The 23,773-nt window shown below is 40.2% G+C and overlaps 1 protein-coding gene across 2 annotated transcripts in view; it reads left to right on the top strand.

The window, feature by feature from the left end:
* The window catches only part of GRM3 (glutamate metabotropic receptor 3), a 194,977-nt gene extending 171,993 nt beyond the window's left edge, over nucleotides 1-22,984 (top strand). The window contains exons 5-7 of one of the 2 annotated variants that reach the window (XM_036328329.1): nucleotides 9,500-9,674; nucleotides 14,107-14,175; nucleotides 22,440-22,984. In XM_036328329.1, the coding sequence (XP_036184222.1) occupies nucleotides 9,500-9,674; nucleotides 14,107-14,175; nucleotides 22,440-22,513 (318 nt within the window). In that variant the 3' untranslated portion in view covers nucleotides 22,514-22,984. The remainder of the gene's footprint in view (nucleotides 1-9,499; nucleotides 9,675-14,106; nucleotides 14,176-22,439) is intronic. The other variant, XM_036328330.1, reaches the window with a different exon arrangement.
* The last annotated feature ends 789 nt before the right edge of the window (nucleotides 22,985-23,773 follow it).

Raw genomic sequence — 23,773 nt, 5'->3', positions numbered from 1 at the left:
TAAGGATTTTTATTTTAAGTTCTTAGGAAACTATCCTTAGCATATGTGATTTTGGGAATTGGGACTATAATATACTTACAATGTTAATTATTTTATCCTGGATGTATGAAACTTTATTCTCAAAATCTAATTAAAAACAGAGCAGAATACACTATTAAAAATAAACAAATAGCATTATAAAAATTTAATTTTATTGAGTGAATTAGCATTTATTTCTAAAACACACAAAAATATGATTTTTCCCCTTTACCATAATAACAATATATATCAACTGACTCAACAGAATTAGCTGAAGATACCAGAAGTTTCACCACATGGGCAGAAGTCCTTAGGCAAATGGGGCAAAAGTTATTGGTTTGAGAGTTTTTTAAGGTCCTAATTAATGCATCCAATCACAGTGAGATCATCTTAGACCTCAGTTACTCCTTGCAAATAATGCCAATCCTAAATTTACAGAAGAAACCAAAGGTAGACTGGAGGCTCCCACACATTGGCTTTCAAATTAGACTCCACATTGAATCGATTGGGTAGCTTTGGAAAAAATAATGCTACCTGGGACACAGCCCCAGAGATTCTGGTTTAGTTGGCCTAATCCATGACCCAGACATCAGAATCTTTCAAAGCTCCCCAAGTGACTCTCATTGCAACCAAGACTGAAAAACACTACTCTAATGAATCACATGTTCTTCTTCTTTAAAATATATATATTGATTTCAGAGAGGAAGGGAGAGGGAGAGAGAGATAGAAACATCAATGATGAGAGAGAATCATTGATCAGCTGCCTCCTGCAGAACCAGGGACCCTTCAGTCCGCAGACTGGCACTCTATCCACTGAGCCAAACTGGCTAGGGCACATGTTCTTGTTGCACAGATAGCTTTAGTTTGGCCTGCACTCTTTTGAAATACTTTGAAATATTTTTCAAAGTTAGAAAATTGAGAAATTTTATGTAAATATCCACAATCCTGGCTTCTCTTATCAAAGTAAAACATATGGGCTCAAATTCCCACATGCAACAGTTAGTCAGAATGGAATGGTGCCTATACCTCTAGACAGGATGCTCTCATTCCTGTTGTCCTCACTCCCACCAATCCCTGAATTCTTATCCCCAGCTCTCTTCCCTTATGAATCTGCATGGACCTTATAAGCATCAGAACTTGGGACCCTTGTTCTAGAAATTGCAGAACAAGACTGAGATTTAAAATTTCCCAGAGGGAAACCATGTGGCTCAGATAGAATCGGCAGCATTAGAGAAGTACCTAATAATTTAAAGGCAGCTACAATGAATTTGGACATCAGTCTGCAGGGTTTATGACTCAGTACTTTGCCACCCATTGTGAGTTATAAATAAATATAAAACATGATTCCAATCTTCAAAAATCTCATATCCCAGCTGAGGAAAAAAATAACTAGCATGAAAGAATTCAGGATTAACACAGAAGAGTTTATAATTAAATTGGTGATATAATCTCTTAAATGTCTATGAGTTTCAAAAAAGAGTTAGATCAGTAAGAGCTTGGTCTTTCCTGGACTATTTCTTGAAGAGGTGTGATTTCACCCTGTACCTTGGTGAGAAAGTGCAATTATGATAGTCGGAGAGTATAGGGAATATTCTTGAGGCGAGACGGAAATGAGCCAAGCAGGACACAGCAATATTGGTCATATTCAAGTGGAATATGGCTTAGGGGGTAGGGTGGGGTCTAGTGAGAAATGAATGGAAATTAGCAACTTGGTCAGATTATACCAGGCAGAGGAATTCATTTAAATAGTGTTTAAGGACTTTGAGTTCTTGCAATTTTTTAAATTTTCTTTTCTTTTGGTTGGGTTGTTTGCTCAGGCAAAAGGTGACATGATGTAAAAAGTAAGAGGAATGCACCTTTCCTGATGGACTCTGAGAGCTCACTCTGTGAGATGCTTTGCATACATGAGCCTACGATCCTCATTAGCACCCTGGAAAGCAAATGTTATTATCCACTGAAAAGATTAATAAACAGACTCAGAGGATAATTAATTTCCCAGGTGGCGCAGTTAGGAAATAGTAGAACATGTTTTTCAGACCCAAATGCATGCCTTCCACATTATACCACAAGCTTGTCAATCCTTAATAGGGAGGCTGGATTTGAAAGAGCAGCGCCTACAACCAAAACTAATTGGAGGTATTACAGGCATCCAAAACAAAGCAAGTAAAAAGTTGGGTAAAAATATGAAAATTCAAAGGATCTTTGAGAAATATCCAGGCCATCTCCTTCTTCTGTACTACAATAAAACCATTCCAGAGAGTGTGAGAATCAAACTGAGCAGGCAAGGATCCAATACATAGTATAAATGGTGCAAATAAAAACGAGGCCATGTTTAGGTGGAAAGTTTACCCATAAAGGAATTCATTAATGGTAACTACTGAGTGTTTTGTTCACTTATGTCTTCCAAATATATTTGAGCACTTATTATGGGCCTTGGAGATATACGCTATCAACATAGGCAAGTCCCTCCTCTTTTTAATTTATAGTCTAGGGGAGGAAGAGAGAGAGAGTAAAGAATGAATGAATGAAAGTGCAGGATAACTTATGCAGGGGTAAGTGTTATGATGGAAGGAAGAGGAGCTATGCTACCTCAGAGTTTCTCCAACTTAATGTGCATTTAACTCACCTGGGGATCTTGAACAAATAAGAAGGGATGGGGCCCAAGAGTCTGAATTTCTAGCAAGCTCCCAGGTGATGGAGATGCTGCTAGATGAGGGGCCATCCTTTGAGTATCCAGACGTTGCATTGTTATTGGGGTTGGGACCACTGAGAACTTTACCTACAGTTGGTAGAGTCTTCAGAGGTGGTTCCAGAATTTTGACAAGGTTCAAATACTTACAGAGAATTCTGATTTTCCCATGTTGACTATTTTGAAGATTTAAAAACATATATTGAATCTCAAATTCTTTTAAAAAATATTTGCCACCCCTACTAGTGCCTATTTCATAATACTCCACAGGTGGATGGGAAAGAGCCAGGCATGGGAATTCTATGTGCTAGACAGAAGAAATAGCAAGTACAAACACTTCTAGGCAAAAATGTCTTAAAAGAGAAAAGTATGTATGGCCCCACTTTAATAAGCAAATAGAAGAGTGATTTTATAAGAGATGTAGGCAGGGGAGCTAGATCATGTTGGACTTCATAGGCTATCACGAAAAGCACAGATTTTATTCTATATGAAAAAAGAAACCATTGAAATATTTTAAGAAGAATAGTTTAATATCTCACATTTTAGGGGAAAAATCAAGTTTCTAAAGACATTGGATATGACAGAAATCAAAGGCAGGAGTGGGGAGACTGGTTAGGTGGCTGTGATAGGTGCTCCAGTCAGAGTTGATGGTAGAATGTTAACAATGGAGAGAGAACCTGCCAAGAATGGTGAAGGGTTTCTACCCATCTTGCCATCTAACAAGCTAGCCTGCCAGTTTCAGGGATGCTGGGACAAAACTGGTAACTCCTGATTCACAAAGGACTTTATTACTCACAGCCATCACTGTAACCAAAATGTCAGCACTTAGTAGGTTCACCAAGTCCCAATTTCTACTAGCAATGCAAAGCGGGGTAGATGACACCTGCATAGGCAGTGATCAGAAGAGGGCCAATATTACTAATTATTCTTTTTGCCTTAAGATTAAATATGTCACAGCACAGCATGGTGACTGATCCTGCCCTTACTGAAATGACAGTGCTGTCTTCATCATAGGTTTTTAGTATGAAGTCTTATTTTTTTAAATATTGCAATAAAATATTTGTCTTGATTACTGAGTTTTTCGTACCCCCTTAAATCTGCATCTCAAGCCAGTGCCTCACTTGTCATTCTAGCCACAGCACTACCTTTCCCCTAACAGTTCTGGGTAGGATGGTGACTTGTTTGTCACTAACAGAGCATAAAAATTGGCGTTCTTCCCTGCCCAGCATACTGGGGCTGGTGTGTATGGACTTCAGCCACCCTTGGGAATGGGGAGACCGTGGCCCTGTCCTTTAGCATATGGCAGGGGTCCTCAAACTACGGCCCGCGGGCCACATGCAAATGCAAATATTGTATTTGTTCCCATTTTGTTTTTTTACTTCAAAATAAGATATGTGCAGTGTGCATAGGAATTTGTTCATAGTTTTTTTTAAAAAAAAAACAAACAACTATAGTCTGGCCCTCCAACGGCCTGAGGGACAGTGAGCTGGCCCCCTGTTTAAAAAGTTTGAGGACCCCTGGCATATGGAGTATGGAGGAACCAGGCAGTATGGAAGGAGAGAGCAGTCCTGTGCCAATAAGCAAGGCACATGGGCTTTCAGACTTAAGCAGCGACTAACTACTCATGGCTCAACCAAACGAAGGTTTGGTGTTTCTAAGCATCCGCAACCCTAAACTGGATGGCAAGATCACCATTAGTATCACTATTCATCTCCATTCTGAGGACCCCTTGACTCAGAAGTCAGAAACAGATGCTTTCTGCCTGGGCACATGCTTTGTGCATTTCAGCTAACTTGGCCTTGACTTGCACAGCAGCAACTTTCTTGAAGGAGTCCATCTTAATCCAGGGCATTGGCTGTCTCCTCCTGATAACATACTTTCAGGTCTTACCTGGTTTAATGTAAGGGCTAGGGAAGTTTACCTGTGCTGCAGCTGAATGCAAGGATTTACCCACATTTCTCTGCGTCCGTTTCTCAGCCTTTAGTGCGGCACTCTGTCAGTATTTTAAACCTAATCCAGGCCAGTAAGAGTCCAAATATTAGTGAATGCATTATCTGTGCCCTTTGAGCATTTTTTTTTTCTATCTCAGAGAAATCTCACAGACAGCACTGAAGCTTCTTTTTTGCAGCCAGGTTCTGCTACAAAATAAAACAACTGAGACCTTGTCATCTTGCAATGGATCTAAATTTGGCGAGAGAGGCCTCAGCGGGGGGCAAGCACTGAGAGAGCCCAGCTGCTGTCATTCTTCCTTAATAAGCACTATGTACGCTGCCCCGTCATGTTCCAAAGGGAACCAGCCAAAGTTCAAACAATTCACCTGCTTTCTGCCTCTCTGAAGGGCCCTCTTTTCATGCTCAGTGTAGGTGTATGTCTCTGCACCTTTTATGTGAAAGGAAGCACAACTCTCTGCCCACCGGGAAAAATTTTAGTACTAGTTATTAGCATTGGGCAGACCTGAATCAGATGGGAAATTCACCCCACTCTACTCCCACCCCCAGAGGAAAGTGAGCAACAATACAGCACAAGTCCAGCTAACCCTATCTGAATCTACCTCTGTTACTCAGCCCGCGGCCCCCTTCCCAAATCTTCCTCATTAATAGGCAATAAGGTGAATCACTATTTATTGAGTAGGTGATTACTATTCAATTTGGTCCACATACTTGCTACTGATTCCCATGGACTTTTCTCAAATCCTATTCATCAGCCCATAAGGCCCTCATACTTCATCTTTGAAAAAACTATTCCAGTCTCATTGCCAAAACTGTCAAAGACTGCAGAGTCTGAGATTCTACTATACTTACAAGGTAACATGTTAGCTTGACACAGTTTTGTTGATGCTGCCAAGAAAAGCTTTGTGACTCAAAGCAATAACAACAGCCAAGGTGTCAGCACTGGCTCTGGTTTCCTGAGTTCCACTTCCCCAGGCCATGCAGACTGGGCAGGGTTATGGCTGCACAGTCAGTGGTTGCATTACAAGGAAGGAGCTGGGACGTTAGGAAATCTGGATATTTTATAAGGGACTAGAGGCCCAGTGCAGGGATTCGTGCACTGGTGGGGGCCTGGCCTGTGCCCTCTCACAATCCGGGACCCCTCAGGGATGTTGGACTGCTGGTTTTGGCCTGAGCCCCACAGACCAGGTTGAGGGACCCCACTGGTGCACAAATTTGTGCGCCGGGCCTCTAGTATGCATATAAGATCTTTGGTTAATCTCTTCCCGCCCTCCCCACTTCCCCTGTCCCTCTGAGATTCATCAGTCTGTTCCATGTTTCCATGCCTGTGTGTTGAGCATCTGCCCTCTGGTGGTCAGTATGCATCATAGCTACCGGTTGAACAGTCCAACAGTCAGTCACTTTAGGCTTTTATATATATAGATGATATGCTGACTCTTTGCTCCACAGGTAGACACTGAATTTTCTAAGGCTATTTTCTATACAAATATCCTTGAAAAGAAAGTCCCAAACAAAGAGAGTCGGGTCTCTTCTTGAAAGACATGTAGAAGCACAAGAGAACATAAAGAAATATCTTCTGAAAGAAAAAACAGAACTTGCTGTTGGATTGGATGTGCGGGTGAAAAGGAAATGGCAAAATCAAGGATGACTCCCAGGTTTTTGATTTGTACATTGGAAGCCAGTTACTTGAATGGAGATACTTGGGGGAATGGATCAAGTTTTTCTTGCAGATTAATTCTGATATGTCTATTATATATCCAAAACAATATGCCAAGATAGAAGTTAGATACATAAGTCTGGATGCCCGGAAGAAAGGTTGAATCCAGTAATAAATACCTAAACATCATCAACATAGGAGGTACTTAAGCCATGGAAATGGATGAGAAGGTGAAGAGGGGAGTCCAAAACTGGGGTATAGGACACTCCAGCACTTAAAGTTCAGGTAGGAGAGAAAAATTCAAGACAAATAAGATAAGGACCAGTCAGTGAGGGAAGGATGTATCCAGGAAACCAAAAAGAAGGAAGAGATTAACCAACTCAAGTGTTGCTAGGAGTTTGAGGAAGGTGAAAACAGAGCAGCCTGGGGTATACAAAGAGACAGAACACAGAATTATACATAAATACAGGCTTTTCCTAGTGTTACTTATTGAAAAAAATTGGACAACTAAAACTATAAGGCTAATACCTAGCCTTTGTAAAAATATTAAAAGATGTCAGATTTAAAACAGGTATATTGAATTATTTGCTGCATAAACTAGGACCAAAATGCAATTTTTCCTTTAGTATTTTCTGAGAGCAATCATCCCTAGCCCTGCATGAAGTCCAATGGACACATTCAAGTACTGAGTGTCACCAGATGGAGTACCATTTTGGTGCTGGGAATAGAGCAATGAATGAAAGCACTCAGAACCATGATAGGCCTATGAATGTTTGTGCTCTTAGGAATCATTTGGTCCTACTATCATTTTCAGTAGAAATTTTAAATGCCTAGTTCTATGTAATTATCAAAACCATATCTTAACTTACCATTAAATCTCATTTCTCCTGAGGTCTGGTCTGCCTCTGGCTGAGAGCCTCCAGTGGTTGGCTTCTCCTTTCTCCTGCTCACACTCCCCAACCCACCAGTCGCTATTTCCCTCTCAGCCCTGGTTAAAGAGGAATACGGGAGAAGTGGGACAGTTCTTATGTGGCTGGTTGGCTCTATGATCTCTAAGTCCACGGTAGTTAAAGACACGTCCTCAGAATACCTGGGAGATGATTAAAGGGTGTTTTCATGTGATCTTCAAAAGTCTCCCACTGGCCCTTCCTTCCTGCAGAACCTTGAGTGAGCTGGCTGGCAATTCTCTATTCTGAGTTTCCTCTTGTGGCTCCTGGCTCAGACCCAGGACACCCAGCTATACATGTGCCCCTCCAACTTCTCTCTGTGAAGACTCCAGGCTGTTTCATGTGAGCAAGGCTACTCATGGTGACTCTTTATAGCATGGCCTGTCTTGTCCATGCATTCCACTCACAAATCCTTTGCTGTGATAAATTTGTAAAGGACTATTTCAGCACAGTAGCAAGTGTCTGTGCTCTGCCACAGAGTAATTAGCCTCTGCTCACCTTCTAGATTTCCATGACAGGAATCAGGCCCCATGCCAGGCCATTCTCCTCCTGCAGAAAACCTCAACCCTTCTGTGAATGGCCAGTGAAGCACTGCTCTCTAGAATTTAAGTGAGGAGAGAGGCACAGCCCTCTAAGGGATTGGAGGGTACAGGGCACACAGCACAGCTTTTTCCAGGATATTCTCCTCATGAAAGCCTCTTTTCTTCTCTCCTTGTAATGTCTTAATGTGTATCAGGAGTTTCAAAGTTATAGAAATGCTTGAAAATTTGCACATTTGAATTCATTTCACCCTTACTGTGATATCTATTCTCTCTCATATTGGTTCCAAAGTCAAAACCAAGGCAGGAAGAGTGCAGTTCTAATATAATATTATACATATATGTAAAAAAACAAATCATGCCAGGAATTGAACTCACTGTAAATAACACAGATATTATTTATCAAGGCTTTTACATCATGGAATTAGACGGTGGATTCTTTTCTGAAGAGTTGACAAAAGAGAAAAGAGCTCGCAATTTGGGGCCAAGTTGGAGGTCACTGGACTAGTTAAGGGAGACGAGTGCTTTAAGATACTAAGAATGGATTATGTTTGCATCCTTTAAAGTAAAACTAGAGTCTAAAGAATTATGCTACAAATGTAACCTGGGTTTTTTCTTTATTAAAACAGAATGAAGCCTTCTAAAAGTATGTGGCTTCTCCAGTTAATTATTCAGTATTCGGCTTTCTTTTATTAAAGAAGAAAGTTGGAAACTTTAAGTCATAAGGAATTATGCTATCCGATAATAGCATTGTCTGGAGGGGGGCGGGTGGGAGGAATGAAAAAGAAATCAAAAATTACTCCAGGATTTACTATAGCTACTCTGAGTAGAAACTTATATAAGAAATAATTAATTCTATTTTTCAGTATAAAAACTGATAAAATATGTAGAATCTAGTTTGGGATTTTTCAAAAACCCTATGGAAGCTAAAGCCAGAACAAATGATGAAATCAGAGAAGATGAAGAAGGAGAGCATGAAAAGAAGAGGTGCTAAAACCTAGTTCTGAGGTATATTTTCAGGGGAAGCAAAGAGGGAGAAAGTGAAAATCATCTGTCAAGGATGGGCATATAGAAGCCTAGAGAATAAAAAAATTGAACAGGGAGTGCATGATGTATCAAAATTCCAGAGAGATGCCAGTGAAGTAATTAAAAGAATAGGTACCTTGGAAGAAAGTTGACAGTGTCCCCCAATATTGACTAGGAAAGCCACTAACTAATAGGAAGAGCTCCCAGCAAGAGAGAGGTAGAAAAACGCAAAAGGCCCAATCAAATTTGTTCCTAATATAGTGAAGCTTAAAATAAGTCAAGCTGATTGACACCATCAGCAAGCTGGTCAGTTTATTATTGACTATTGGAATTTTTACTATTTAAGATTCTGAATTCAGTGATCCTGCAGAAATATCTTTATACATATATAAAGGAAAAACAAGCAAGACATGAAAATCAATGTGAAGTCTTGGCAAGCATTCAGAAGCACCTAACACAAATAGTGTGTGTTTACAAATCCTAAGTAATGTTTCCATGAACATCTCAAACTTGGAAGATTTAATATATTTATATTTATATGGTTTGTCTATAATAAGAACAGAACTGTGGATGATTCGAGATTTTTAAATTTGGTCTTTTTTCAGTGCTCTTTTTAGTTGGCCCCTTGATTGAATTTACAGCCAGACGCTTAACCAGGCAACTTATTCTTATAGGTGCAGACGACAACCATGTGCATATCCGTTAGCCTAAGTGGCTTCGTGGTCCTGGGCTGTTTGTTTGCACCCAAGGTGCACATCGTGCTGTTCCAACCCCAGAAGAATGTGGTCACACACAGGCTGCACCTCAACAGGTTCAGTGTCAGTGGAACTGGGACCACATATTCTCAGTGTAAGTATGGAACTCACCCCTTCATATACAGCACTATAGTAGGGAGCAGGCTGGGAGGGGAAGCAATGGATAGGAACCGACAGCACATGTCTGTCCCCATGAACAATCTCAATTCAATTATAATAAGTACTGGTTCAACCGCTGGGTGTCAGGTGCTGTGCTAGGTGCTATGGATCCAGTGGTGAGCAGAAGAGTGTAAGTTCCTGTTTTGGAAGTACACACAATCCAGCAGGGAAGACAGATATTACATCTGTAGCTGCAAGTGGGATTTTTGACCATGTTGTGGAGTCAGTGAGCCTGGTTTTGAGTCCTGACTGCAACCAGTTCAGTAGGCAACCTTGAGCACTTCACTTTACTGCTCCCTGTCTCAGTTTACTCATTGTCCTAGAGAGCTGAACTAGATTGGTGCTCTGTAAAGTATGTCCTGTGTCACATAAATGAAGTTGCTTCATGAAAAATTAAAAGAGGAAGATAAACAATCAAATAAGAGGGAAAATTCTGCATCCTAAATGTACCCTTGGAAGTTCAAAGTACCTCTGTTAACCTGAGCATGTTAAAGGTTTTGAGAATCTCTACAGCAAGGAAGCCTTTTAATGTTGTTATTTACAGAGTTTCTTAAAAGTATTTGATAATAGTTAAACCAACTAACCTCCCATGGAACACACCTTGGAAAATGCTGGAATAGATTTTCCTCTATTTCAATGATGATGTTTCTTCAGCTGAGAACTAGCTGAGAAGGGAGTTTGAACAGAAGGTTTACCAGCGTAACTCTCCAGTCCAAACTTCTCTCCAACTGACCTGCAAATATCTGAAACACTATCCTTAGAGAATCATTTGCTTAATTCTTTAGCATCCTCTAAATGTACCCAAAGGGGACCACCTTTTAAGTCATTTTCAGCTCATCTATGATATAAAGTAGGAGACATTCACTGACAGAAGGATGAAGAGGAAGAAGGAGTGGAGTCCAGAGAGGAGGAAGGAGGACTGGAGTGACAGAGACAAATGACTACTTCACAATTTTGCCTCAAGTCAATTAGAAAGGATATTTCAAAATAGCTCAGCATCACAGAGTGAGCAATCGCATTAGTGCCCAGTTTCTCCAAGAAAGTATGCAATTGATCAGGGCAGCCCTTCCCCCAGCAAACAAAGAGAAAACCAATGGCTGATAACACATATTCAGTGATGCCCTGCATGCAGCACTTTGTGGTTGAGAGCTGCAATAGGGGTGGAGACGTTACTCTCTTTTCAGCTACATTTCTTGGTACCACATGATTGAGTCCCAGAACATGATAAAACTTGTGAAGTAATTTTCTTTGGATATTAGAGAAACCTGCTTATGTCTTGAGAAAACAAGAAAGAACTGACAACAATTAACAATAACAATAACACCTCACAGGAACTATCATCTATTGAGTGTTTTCTATGTGCTGAGCATTGTGTTAAATACTTCATACGTGTACTTGTGTACTGTATCTCATAACACACTCACAACTCTTTGAGATAAATAAACTTACCCAGAGTCACACATATGGAAAGTGGCAGAACCAGAATTTAAAGTCAGTTTCTCTGATTTCAAAGCCAGTGCACCAAATTGCTGTATCATGCTACTTCACTTAGAATACAAGCTAGGAAAGTTCCTATGAGGCTAGGCACTTGGTAGGCTCTACAGTGAGAATGAAAGGAAGGTTACCTGAAACTGTATAGCAAGACTCACGCCTGGTAAAAATAATCTTGTTGCTAGCTCAGAGCTCTTGGTCATAATTTGAGCAATTTAACAAAGTCCATAAATCTTCCACAGACATGGTTCAAAATCTCATACATCCAAACCTCAGTTAATTTTGAAATGGTAGCATTTTGTGGTACATACACCAGGAATTAATAAATCCTTGAAGGGATAACAAGGGAACTTTACCCAATCAAGTCTCTCTTCACGGTTTCAGAAATATTCACATACACTAAAACAATGAACTTCGACTGTAATGGACTTAAGCTTTACTCAGTATGTGAATCTGCTAGTAGCCCAATTAATATTTCAGGTGGGCATCGACCTAGACCAACATTTTATGACTGTATTGTTACTCAATAAAATTTTAAATAAATCTTTATTTTTAAAAGTCTAAATTTAGACCTCATTTTCAGCAACTTTCCTCTAATTAATACAAATTAGTGAAGTGATATTAAAGCAATAAGGGAAGTATTTATGTGATAGCTCTAGACTTCTCAAAGTACTGAGTAATTTATCTCTTATTTGTAATTTTATATCTTTAATTCAAAATAGTTTTCTATTTGTGGGCTCATTTTGTCCCATGAGTACTAGATATCAGAGTTATATTTTACAGATGAAGAAATGAAGAATAGATGTTACGCGCAAAGATATAAAATGATTCACAAGTTGACACTGGCTTTCCACACTTGTGATTGAAACTTTCCCATTTTAATAATTTGGAACTGTTTTCATTAAATGCATTCATTAAATGTTTGGGTACCTTCTATACACCAGACATTTCTAAATACCTGTGAATGACAGTGGTGAACCCCTGGTCCCGTGATGCTATAGAATGTAACCCATTAATGGGTCATGAAATGTATTCGGTATATTTGACCAGCATTTTATGAAAGAGAATAGAATAAATCTCCTAGAGTACATTATATGTAAAAAGGGTAAGTAGTATTTCAGGACATTTGCTCCAGAGTTTATGGATGTGTACCAGGTCCAAGTAAAAACACTTATTGCTGTGAATTGCAGGCAAAGAAGTATGAAAGCGACTGGTCTTTGAGATCTAGTTCTGCGTATGAACATGTTACTGACCAGCTGTGATGAATCTTTTAGCAACTGGTTTAATATCTCAGTGCCTGTTTCCTCCATTGCATATCCAGCACAACTTATACCCATTTCCCTTCTAAATACTGGGAAGTAAGTTGTTTTATAAATCAAGAAAAATCTTTAAACTTCTCTAAATTCATTAGGTAAAGCATATGTTTTATTAGGTTGTACTGGCAATTATTATGCAGGCATTTTATTGTGTTAACTTATTGTTACCAATATTGCTGCTGGTTGTTTAACTCCCTCCAGAGGTAAAAATATATCCCCCACCCCCCACCCCCTCCCCCCACACACACACACAATAGTTATCTATTCTCACAGAGAAAACAGCCCCCAAATTTAGTGACTTATAACAACAACCCTTTTATTGTGCCTCATGATTCTGTGGGTCAGGAATTCAGGCAAGACTTGGCTGAGCAGTTATTATGCTCCATAAGGCCTTTGACTGGAGTCCTTCTGCAGTATCACCTCAGACTGAACTGATCTGCAGGGTCCACAGTAGTTTCACTCTGACGCTTGGCTCTTTGGCGGGATGCCTCACCACATGGGATTGTAGAGAGCATGACAGTGCCTGCCCAGATTTAAGGGTCCCCACCTCTCAAAGAATTTGTGGCCAGTTTTGTCATGAAACACTCTCCAAGTCCTAAATTAATCAGTACTGCCCTCTTACCAGAGATTACAGCAACATGATACACCTAGACTGAAGGTGTAGTCGTATTAATTCCCAGTTAATTCTCTGGCAAGAGAGTAGCAGAAATACCACATGACCTTGGAGCCTAGGTGCGCTCTCTGAAAACCCCTAAGGTGGTTGATAGCAGAAAGAGTATTGGTATTGGATTTTTAAAGCTGAGCAGTAGCTCCAGGGAGATGGCAAAGCATGACCAAACTCAGAAGCAGGCATGAAAGAAAGAGCGTGCTTAAGGCCATCTCAGAAAACTCACCATATGAGAAATATTTGAATACTGCTAGGTGTAAAAAATACCAATTTTACTTGTGTGCTATTAACAATACACAGTGGGAGTCAGTATAATAAATATAAAGGAAACATTAACTTTTCTCCAGTAAGTATACCTTTGGGCCAATAATTCCCAATATTTGTGTACAAAAAAGGACAACTCTTTGAAGTAGAGATTCTCAAGCCCCACCCATAGCTATTCTGATTCATTTGGTCTGGAGCAAAAGATACCCCTGCTGGTTCAATGGAAGTGATCCAAGGAGTACATTTTGAGAACCTCAGTCTACACTATCCTGTCAACTTTATCCACTGGTATGGGTGCAGAGCAGGGAGGGCCTCTTAGATGACCCTCAAAGAGGATACAGGCACGGGTTCGGAGAGGGAGAGGTATTTGTGACGCCAATGGCCACTTCCCTGTGCAGTTTTTTCCCCAGCTCTCTCCAGAACCCTCCAGAGAAGGCATCTATGTCACAGAAGCACCTGGCCACTCAGAAAACATTTAGTGAAACTGGGAATGCTCTTTTCAAGACCAGTACTCAGAGACCCAAAAGTCCTAACTTATGCTTGTCTGCTGCTTTCACACCCACTCACATAAGCAAACTTTCTTTGTATTTGGATGAGAAAGAAAAGAGGTCATTCTTTATTTTGTTCAGCTATAGAAGCAAAGGGGCTTGCAGGAGCTGGTTCCCACAGACAGGCAATCAAGAAGGGATGCTGCGAATGTAAGTAGAACTGCATTAATTTTGAAGGTAAAAACTGGGTGTGCATGTGAAGTTACGCAGCATAAAACCCTTATAGGACTCATGCAGGTCAGAATGTCGTTGTCACTAAAATGGGTTTGCATCAGAATAGCCTGGGGAGAGAGAGGTGAGAAATGGAGTGTGCCCGATCATCTTCAGAGCCATTATGTGCACAGACTTTCTCCTACGGGGATGTGTGCTTCTCTTGCTCATGGTGATCATTCAGATACATGCATGTCATTACCATTAAGTTCAGCCAAGAGGCTTCTGCTGTAATGCTGCCCAGGTTTGAGTCCCTCAGGAGCCATGGGCATGTGGAGATTGATTTCCTCTGCCAAAACCTTGTGCAGAAGGGCACTTGTCTAGGGGGCAATGTGTGAACTGCTCAATTAATAGAATGATTCTTTATTACAAAGCATTTTCACATTATAAGAAGGAATCAGTAGTATAGAAAGGTCAAGTGAACAGTCTTTTAGTCAGTCACAGCACATTTTCCCACAGAGCTATCACAGCAGAAAGCAAGCAGCTGAGGACACGCTTTGCACATATCAATGGCCAAACCTTTGAAGATACCCCAATTAGGAGAGGGCAAGCCATTTTCAAGTTCAAATATGATTTTTTTATAACAGAATAAAGTAGCAGGCAACACTCAAATTTCTTCTGTATAGTGCAAGTCCAGAAAAGCAGCATAGTCAGTCCCCTTTACAGGTCAGGGAGTCCCAGAATGACACCATGTGCTCCATGGCCAGGCAAATTAGCAAGTTATTATGCAACACAGACTGAATGATGGTCTCCCTGCTGTAGGCATAGGGATGTTATAGACATAAATCCTCAGTGGCTAATGCATGAGACACCTGGAGTATTTGGCAAGTTAAGCGATCTGCTTCCAGGCCAAATATATCTAGAGCATCCAAATCTGAAAGATGTCAATCCATTTTCCCTTTGGGAAGGCACTTCCACAGCCTTCCTGGGAATCTCATTCTATTCCTTTTCATGCCTTCCTCACTGAGGATGGGAGAATAGAGAGCTGTAATAGATAACCCTACATATATTAGCAGATGGATGTTTAATACCTCTCCTGTGTTCTATTTAACATTTCCATTTGTCTCACGACTGCTCTTTTGCAGCCTTGAAATAATTTTCTCTTTACCTCTAATATTTTGCTGGTTTTCCCCAAGCAAATGCAGCCCACCTTCCTTAATAACAGTGACCAGGGGCTAGATCTGGAAGAGATGCTATGGATCATTTACTCTAATAACCACATTTCTAGATGAGAAAACCAGGGCCCTATCTATTAGATACACTCAGGAATTTGATAACTGAAGTCAGAGATGAAACTCAAAAGCTACTATGTGGTTCCTCTGGCCTCTCTGGATTTCCCGCCTCAGCTCAGTTACAAAATTCATGGCAGAGACCATTAGGACAATAAGAATCTTAGCATCTGAAAATTCAATTTTTTTAGTCAAAAGCTTTTCCTTCAGTGCCACACGTGACAGCATGTTGTTCTATAGCATGAGTGTAGACTTTTATTCCTCTCCAAAGCCCATGCCAGGGCGTTCAGTGACATAAATCATGCCCATCTGAGACCCAAGGATCCCTTACCCGGCTGCACAGAGAAGGTGTGGTTCTCCAGAGGGGCTACCCACAAAGCTGCTTGGAAAATGAGATTTGATTTAAAAAAAACAAAGGAATATTGTTGATGGTGACCAGCTAAATGTATATACCAAAAATATAATTTCTTTCGCTTAAATAGTTCTTTAAAAGCAAATATCACTTTCTTGAGCTAAATTACATTGTACATTTTCCATTCCGTCCCATATATTTGAAAGTAACATAAACTCAGTAGTTCAAAGGGGGTTCCTAAACCAGAGTTCAATATTGTATGAGATACCTATAGTCATATAGTCATATACATTTCCATGTAACCCCAAATTCATTAATGCCTTTGGGAACATGGTACCATGACCAGAACTATGAAGATATGCTAATTAAAAAGAAATTATGTATATAATCAAATACTGCCCATATACTGACTTTAGATTATGAATATCTGAAAGCAAGCAGTGTCTAGTATCCGTTTATGCTACACTATTTCTCCTTCCTACTCCCTTTTCATAGTAAGTGAAACTCTCTGAATAACACCAAAAAAGGGAGATACCTATGTACTTATACCACAAAATCCCTATCATATGAAAAAACAATTTTAAACATCTTCCCTACCTGGAGTTAATTCAGAGACTTTAGGAAAGGGACCCTTAACAGGTAAATATGAAAAAAAAAAAATGATGGATAATTCACTCATTCATTCAAGAAACTTTTGGACCTAGGCACAGCTCTAAGCTTACATTCACGGTGCTTTACATTCTAACAGGCAAGAGTAGGCACAGTCAGACAAACCAATAATACTATTGTTATCAGCTGCTAAGTGAAGTGCAAAAAATAATATGGGGCATAGACAAATAAGGTGTCCTGGGGTTAAAGAGAGTTACTTTTTTTATAGGGTGGCCAGGCAAGTTCTCTGTAAACAGGCCAGATTTGAGCCAAGACATGAAGGAAATGCAAGAAGGGAAACATGTCCATCCATATCTGGGGGAAAGACATTCCAGGCAGAGGGAACGGCAAAAGTAGAGGTCTAAAGTGGAAGTACATCACAGAGGCAAATGTGGCTAGAGGGAAATGTGTAAGGGTGAAAGTGAGAGGAGATAAGGACAGAGAGGAAGCAGACCATGTAGGACTTTGGAGGTCATAGTAAGGACTTTTATTTCTCTATTGAAATAACTGGAGAAATAAACAAGGGTTTCATCTGAAGTGAACTGACCTTAAAGGCACCATTTTCATCATTTTAGCTGTAGGGGCAGAATATAAGACAGGGAGCAGCAGAGACATCATGCAGGAAGTATTATATACTCCAGATGTTGGTGTCTTAAGTCAGGGTGGTAGCAATGAAAGCTAATAAAGTGCTCAGATGCTGTATGGACTTTGAAGGTGAAGCTAACAAGATTAGTACCACTAGATAAGAGGACTAGAGTCTGACATTATTTTATTAGAGTTTAACACTTTTGGCTTCAGAGTTTGATCCCTAGGCATAGTGGCACATTATAGTTTATATTAGGTATTGGAGCCTCAGGGTAAGTTTCTTATTCCTGCCTGAAAACACATTGAGATAGAAAAGAGGAGAAACCAGAGATGTTGGGCAACTAAGAGTAGGTAAGAAAAATGCAAAAAATTATTGAGTCCTTTCAATTACAAGTTACTTGTATCCAGCGTGGGTTTGTGTTTCTTGAGGGAGGAAGGTGAGAATAAAAGCACATGATTAGAAAGAAAGCATGACAGTGTGAAGTGGCAACAACGGATTGAGGGATTTAGTTGAAGATCAGTGGAATTTCTGTTGAAAAGGCAATTAAGTCACATCATGGGTTATAAAAAAGGTACATGCCAAATTTTCTCTTTCCATGAATCTTGTCTCACAAGAAATGAATCACTGAATAAAGAAGTCTTTGCATTTAACTCCTAACTCCACGTTTAGATCCATAGATTTTTTTCCCCACATCATAGGAATATAATTTCCTCTTAAATCCACTGTTAACAGCTTAAAATCATTACCCTGAGAATCTAGCCCACATTTCTTAACAATGGATTTTGTCTTCCACGGCAAAATCTCTGACACATAGCAAGGCTACCAAACCAGGGACTAGTAGTGTCATCATCTGCCCAGATATTAACATATATTAATCAGCAGATGAACTTCTGGAATGGGACCAAGGGGCCCTAGCACAAGCAAAATTAAGGCGATGAATAAGAAAACAGGTTCACCGACGAAGCAGGAAGACAAGGCAACAAACAGCTGGTAGAAGTTGGCTTCTATGACCATAGCATTAAAATATCTAAACAAGCTGACATACTGGGGGGAAAATTTTGGGTCACTAAGAACAAGGAAATGGAACAGATGGGAACAAACTGGCGGAATGTCTCTGTTTCAATGTTTGTTTACTCCTTTTCCAAGTCTGATATATTACACAGTTACAGTAACACACTGGTCCTCAGGAACCAAGTCTCAGCCACTGGATTGACTAACACTTGGCATCCATAAGAATCTATTAAATAAATATGTTTAGCATTGATTGATGGCTTAATTCCCTGAAAAAAATACGACCATTTTCTCCAAAGCCTGGCCTGCGCAAGCATTACTGGTGGAAGAGAAATGAATTTCACAGTGGAGACAAAACTGCCACTTGGCTGCTCCAATGCTTTACAAAGTTTGAGAAGCAAAATATGCTTTTTGGTGGGTGTAAATTGCCCTTTTGTGATCAATGGTGGCACTTTTTCAGCTATCTTCAGTTTTCAATTTGGCTAGCAAAAAGTAGCACCTTAGCCTAGAGTAACTAATCCCCACTCCCAGAAAAGCCCAAAATAAGCCTGCAGCCTCTTTATTTCTGACAGAAAGGATGATTATAGAAATCTGCTTAACCGCACTTAAGAATATGGGCTTAACTTACACCATTAAAAATCTCATGAGAATTTCATTAGAATAATAGCAAAAGCTCACCGCAAACACACACATAGTACTGGGCTCTTACACATCTTTTACTACCTGGGGGAATATTAAAGAGACTAATATGGGAGACATATGTGAAATATTTATGAAAGACAAAGTAACTGAGATACTAGACTCATAAAACAGTAATTTCCTCTACTATATTCAGCAGCATGTACAAAAATGAGATTTTTTTTTTTACATAATAAAATACACTGGCAAAAGCTACAGATGAAACAGTAAAAGAGAAGCAGGGAAATGCAAGTTACAATTCCCTTTAATACACTAAAATGTGCTTAGGGAAGAAACAGCTGCAGAAAGAGTTTGGGGAGTGTTTTTGCTGTTATTACTCTTTGTAAGAAAACCTTGAGTTTATATAATCTTCCTCTCAAAGAGTTTAGACATTGCAACATAGGCTGTTCCCTTTAATGTCCCTGTGAAGCAGGTAGATGATTCAGTTATTTTGTGAGCTCTCATAATGATGTCCCCAGGATGTCTAGTAGAAGGTTATTTGAAACTATAACTTAAGGATGTTCCATGCAATTACCTTTGTAGCCCCTCTATGTGTTGCTTACCTAGTCAAAATACACCCAATTTTAAAATGTTAGAATGCGGTGAGCAAGCAGATTCTAAGAGCACACTTAAGAACAGCAGTGCAAGTTCCACAATAGTATCGGGCATAGCACAGTAGGTTTCTCATACAGTCTTTAAAAATCCAGGAAGAGAGGGTATTAGACTAGTCCAAGACAGACGGGGCATTAGCATACCAGTCCCTGGTTCTCCTAGACCCGCCCCCATTACACTTCATACTTCTTCAATCTCTGAAAATGAAAACCCTTCACAGAAGTAATAAAACTTGATCCTGGAAAAGATGAAGAGATTAGTCAAAATGTCAAAGGCAGCATGCCTGCTAGAGGATGCTGACAGCCTGAGCCACTTTGCAAGGGTGGTTGATGGGCAATGCCACCATGTGGCTTAGGAAGCACAAAGGCCTACCTGTCCCCACACAAGGCTGCCTGCAGGCCTCACCTTTGCTGGTCATTTCTTCAGGTTAAAAGGTTATTTCCTTCTTGAAACTTCCGTTGGTTCCCACCTTCTTTGAAATGCAACCATTTAATCAATCATTCAGAAAATATGTATAGAGAGTATATTCTGTGATCAGCAATAGCGATAAAATCATGAAAAAGACAAGCAGAGCTCCCTGTGTAGTTTCTTCTAGTCAAGAGTATAAGACACTAATAAAAAAAAAAAGCAAGACAAAATCAGTTTTAAAATTGGGTAATGTGACAGAGGGTAACTGGTCGGCTACTTTAGATTAGATGGCCTGATGATAACCTTTTTCAGGAGGTGACATTTCAGATGTGGATGACAAGGAGGAGCCAGGCATGTGATTAAGAGAGGAAAAAACATTCTTACAGAGGCAACAGCTACTTGCAAAGGCCTGCAGCTGAGAAACAGATACACTCTATTTGAGGACAAAAGCAAAAAAAATTGGGGTGGGGGGAGAGGTGGGGGCGGGGCATAAAATTGGGAGGATACAGAGAGGCATGGGAATCACCCGGGGATTTATAAGCCAGAGTAAGGAGAGCACAGAGGGAAGCCATTGGAGGTGTGGAGTCATTTCTAAATGACGTACTCTCACTGCTGTATAGATAAGCTATTACAGGAAAGCCCGAGTGGAAACAGAGACCAGTGGTGCAGCTAGTGCAGTCGCCAAGAGTAAAATATTGCTGGATTGGCCCAGGGTGGTAGATGCAAAGCTAGAAGTAGTTGGATGTGGAGACAGAGATGACTGGACCTGGTTTCAGGCTTGGCATAGGGGGAGGGGTAAAGAGGGAAGGGGGCATAATGTTAGACTTCCGGTTTGGGTAATTGGCTGGATCCTGGGACTCTTCACTGAGGAAATGAAAACTAAACAGGGACAAGTTAAGGAATCAAGCGTTATGCTTTGGCACTTGATTTTGAAATATCTATTAAACATCCACATGGAAATGTCGAGTAGACAGTTGGATACAAAGAAGCTGCAGAAAGAGCACATATTAAATGGCCAGACGTGCTCTCCTAAGTGGCCAGTGAACTATGGTTTGATCTTTACCTTGTTCTTTCTCCTACCTGACCTAACTTTGATGAAGCTAGAATTAGATAAAGTATATAAAGAAACCCTGCAAAGAATAAAGCGAAGCCCTTACATTTGGAATTATCATCACTATCACTATCTATCAAGTACTTATCTGGCACACATTGTGTTAAAATGTCTTTGTTATAGATGTTTCAGGAAATGTAGGTTATGCCATTCCCCACCCCCCAAAGATATTATAGCTTTTAGGGGGCTCATATTATAGAGAAAACTGAAGGTCATCTTAAAACTGATAAAAGGGAAGCATCTCTAAAAGCGTTAGCATGTCACAGGACTCTGCTGTGACCTTATGCAGCCACACAGACTTGACTTCACAGATTTCCTCACCTACCTCGCCAAGTAATCATTGCAAAATTGAGAGGTTGTAGCTTCCCTGGTGGTGGGCCTGCTGAAAGACTTCAGTGCCACAAATATGGCTAATGCTCCTCCACTGAATGCCATGTAATCTCAGATTTCATAATTAGTTTCTCCTTCGTGTCTAATGAAATTCCAATGAAAAATGCAATTTTATAGAGCAAGACTATGTCCACTCTCAGGCATGAACACTTGAGTTTGACATTTGTGTGTCTGATTACTAACTGAGAGATGTGCCCTTAAGGAATGGGACAGCTGACTGGTCGGTTTGATCTGGGCTTGGTCAGGTAGCCAAGAAGATCAGCTCCTTCTAGGCAAAGCATGTCCAGATGGACAAGCCAAGGGAAGGGACCTAAACAGCTCTGAAAGGTAATGTAGAATTATCTCTGATTCTCTTGGCTACATAGTTTCATCCCACGGAGAAAGGGGCTCCTTGCTTTTGTGCTCATTCAGGAAAAAAAAAAAGCGTTAAGGGTGAAATAGAGCTTAGCTATAGCTAGATTTCTCATAAAAACAAAACTTCCAAAACAACAAGAGCTATGAACTGTATCTTGAAAAACTAAGTGTCATAAAAAGAAAGAACATGTTAGACTCACACCGTGACACCGTTTGTCACTATTGTCATTAACAAGCACATCATCCCTTTGAAATATCTTCCTTTCGGAGAACTATTATGAAACTGAAGTTCTCGGGACACCAGCCCTTGCTATGGTTTTCATTGAGGTTACCCACTTGAACAATGAGAATATAGCAAACCATTCTCTCAGGCAGAGGAGTTCACAGATGACCCGTGGAACTATGTAAGAGCCATCCCTGCCCAAAGAGAACAAAATTAATTAAGGTATTGAAAATCATAATTAATTTAACAATCGTGAAGAAAATTGCAGTGAGCTTTCAATTTTGCACATAGTGTTCGAACCAGTTTATAGATTACCAAAGCTAATTTTAAACCCACAAGTGACTTCTTTCAACAATGATAATGCTGATAAACTCTCTTCAAGACGTATGACATTGAGGGAGGTATTTACCAGGATGAAAACTAATTTGCAGCAGAACGCATTTAGAAAGTTGACCTACCACAGTATGAAATCACTGAGCATTTTCCAAAGCCAAGTTAGAATTCGTTTCCAACTTAATAATGAGTGCCTGGTATTCTTTGTGCCTTTCCCCATGCTGCCCACTTGCCAAACACTGACGTTCCTCTCCTGCTTTGTTTTCCAGCCTCTGCAAGCACGTTTGTCCCAACGGTGTGCAATGGGCGTGAAGTCCTCGACTCCACCACCTCGTCTCTGTGATTGTGAATTGCGGTTCAGTTCTCGTGTTTTTAGACTGTTAGACTAAAGTGCTCGCGTGCAGCTCCAGACTATGGAAACAGAGCAAAAGAACAACCCTAGTACCTTTTTTTAGAAACAGTACAATAAATTATTTTTGAGGACTGTACAGTATATAGTGATGTGCTAGAACTTTTTAGGCTGATTTTCGTGCCCCTGTTATTAACGATTCCCCAGAACATGGAAATAACCATTGTTTACAGAGCTGAGCATTGGTGACAGGGTCTGACAGGGTCCGTCTACTAAAAACTATGGTGGCAATATTAGGTAACTTTTTCCTATAAAGTTTTTGTAGGTTCTTGTTGTAACTAATTTAGGATGCGTTTCTATGTTGTATATTCAAGTTACATTATGTGTAACAGATTGTTTTTCTCAGCACAAAATAAAAAGCATCTGTATTAATGTCAAGCTACTGAGAATAAAACCATCACGGTTTTCCAGCATGGTGGATAGTGGTCTGTTCTTTATAAATCACTCCAAGTAACTTGCATATCTTGACTTCAGACCATTTCTACTTTTCTTTAAAATATATATTATTGATTTTTTACAGAAAGGAAGGGAGAGGGACAGAGAGTTAGAAACATCGATGAGAGAGAAACATCGATCAGCTGCCTCCTGCACACTCCCTACTGGGGATGTGCTCGCAATCAAGGTACATGCCCTTGACTGGAATCGAACTGGGGACCCCTGAGTCTGCAGGCCAACGCTCTATCCACTGAGCCAAACCGGTTAGGGCCATTTCTACTTTTAATGTTGGAAGAAACTGTCTAATATCACTTCTCTTCACGTCTATACAGTTTGAACACAAACTGTTACACTAGAGGGTTGCGAGTAGAGCTGGACTTCTTCACCGATCACAATGGTTAGAAAATATCCGGCCATTTCAGTGGCCAGATGACAAGACACATCTTGGTTTCTTTGAGCCACACCTATACTGCAGCCCAGAATCTGCTCAAATAGGGCTCCAAGGCAAGAAGGAGGGGCTCCCTATATTCTGAATGCAGAGAAGCAACCTTCATAAGTAGGAAGGAGACTGGGAAAGCATCCTGTCATTTCATTGGAAAATCACTCTCACCTTTCATAGCTAGTCAGGCAATAAAAAAGCAGGACATATTATTTCCCAATGTTTTTCCTAAGTCCCAGTAACAATGCTTAGGCACACAGGCTTGTCCCTAAACTTGACTGTTTTACTAACCTAAATAAAGAGCAAACGGGGAAAGTATG

The sequence above is a fragment of the Myotis myotis genome, unplaced genomic scaffold (genome assembly GCF_014108235.1).
Source record: "Myotis myotis isolate mMyoMyo1 unplaced genomic scaffold, mMyoMyo1.p scaffold_m19_p_11, whole genome shotgun sequence".
Classification (NCBI taxonomy): Eukaryota; Metazoa; Chordata; class Mammalia; order Chiroptera; family Vespertilionidae; genus Myotis; species Myotis myotis.
The sequence above is the reverse complement of the archived record's forward strand: the minus strand, read 5'-3'. Positions and strand labels throughout refer to the sequence as shown.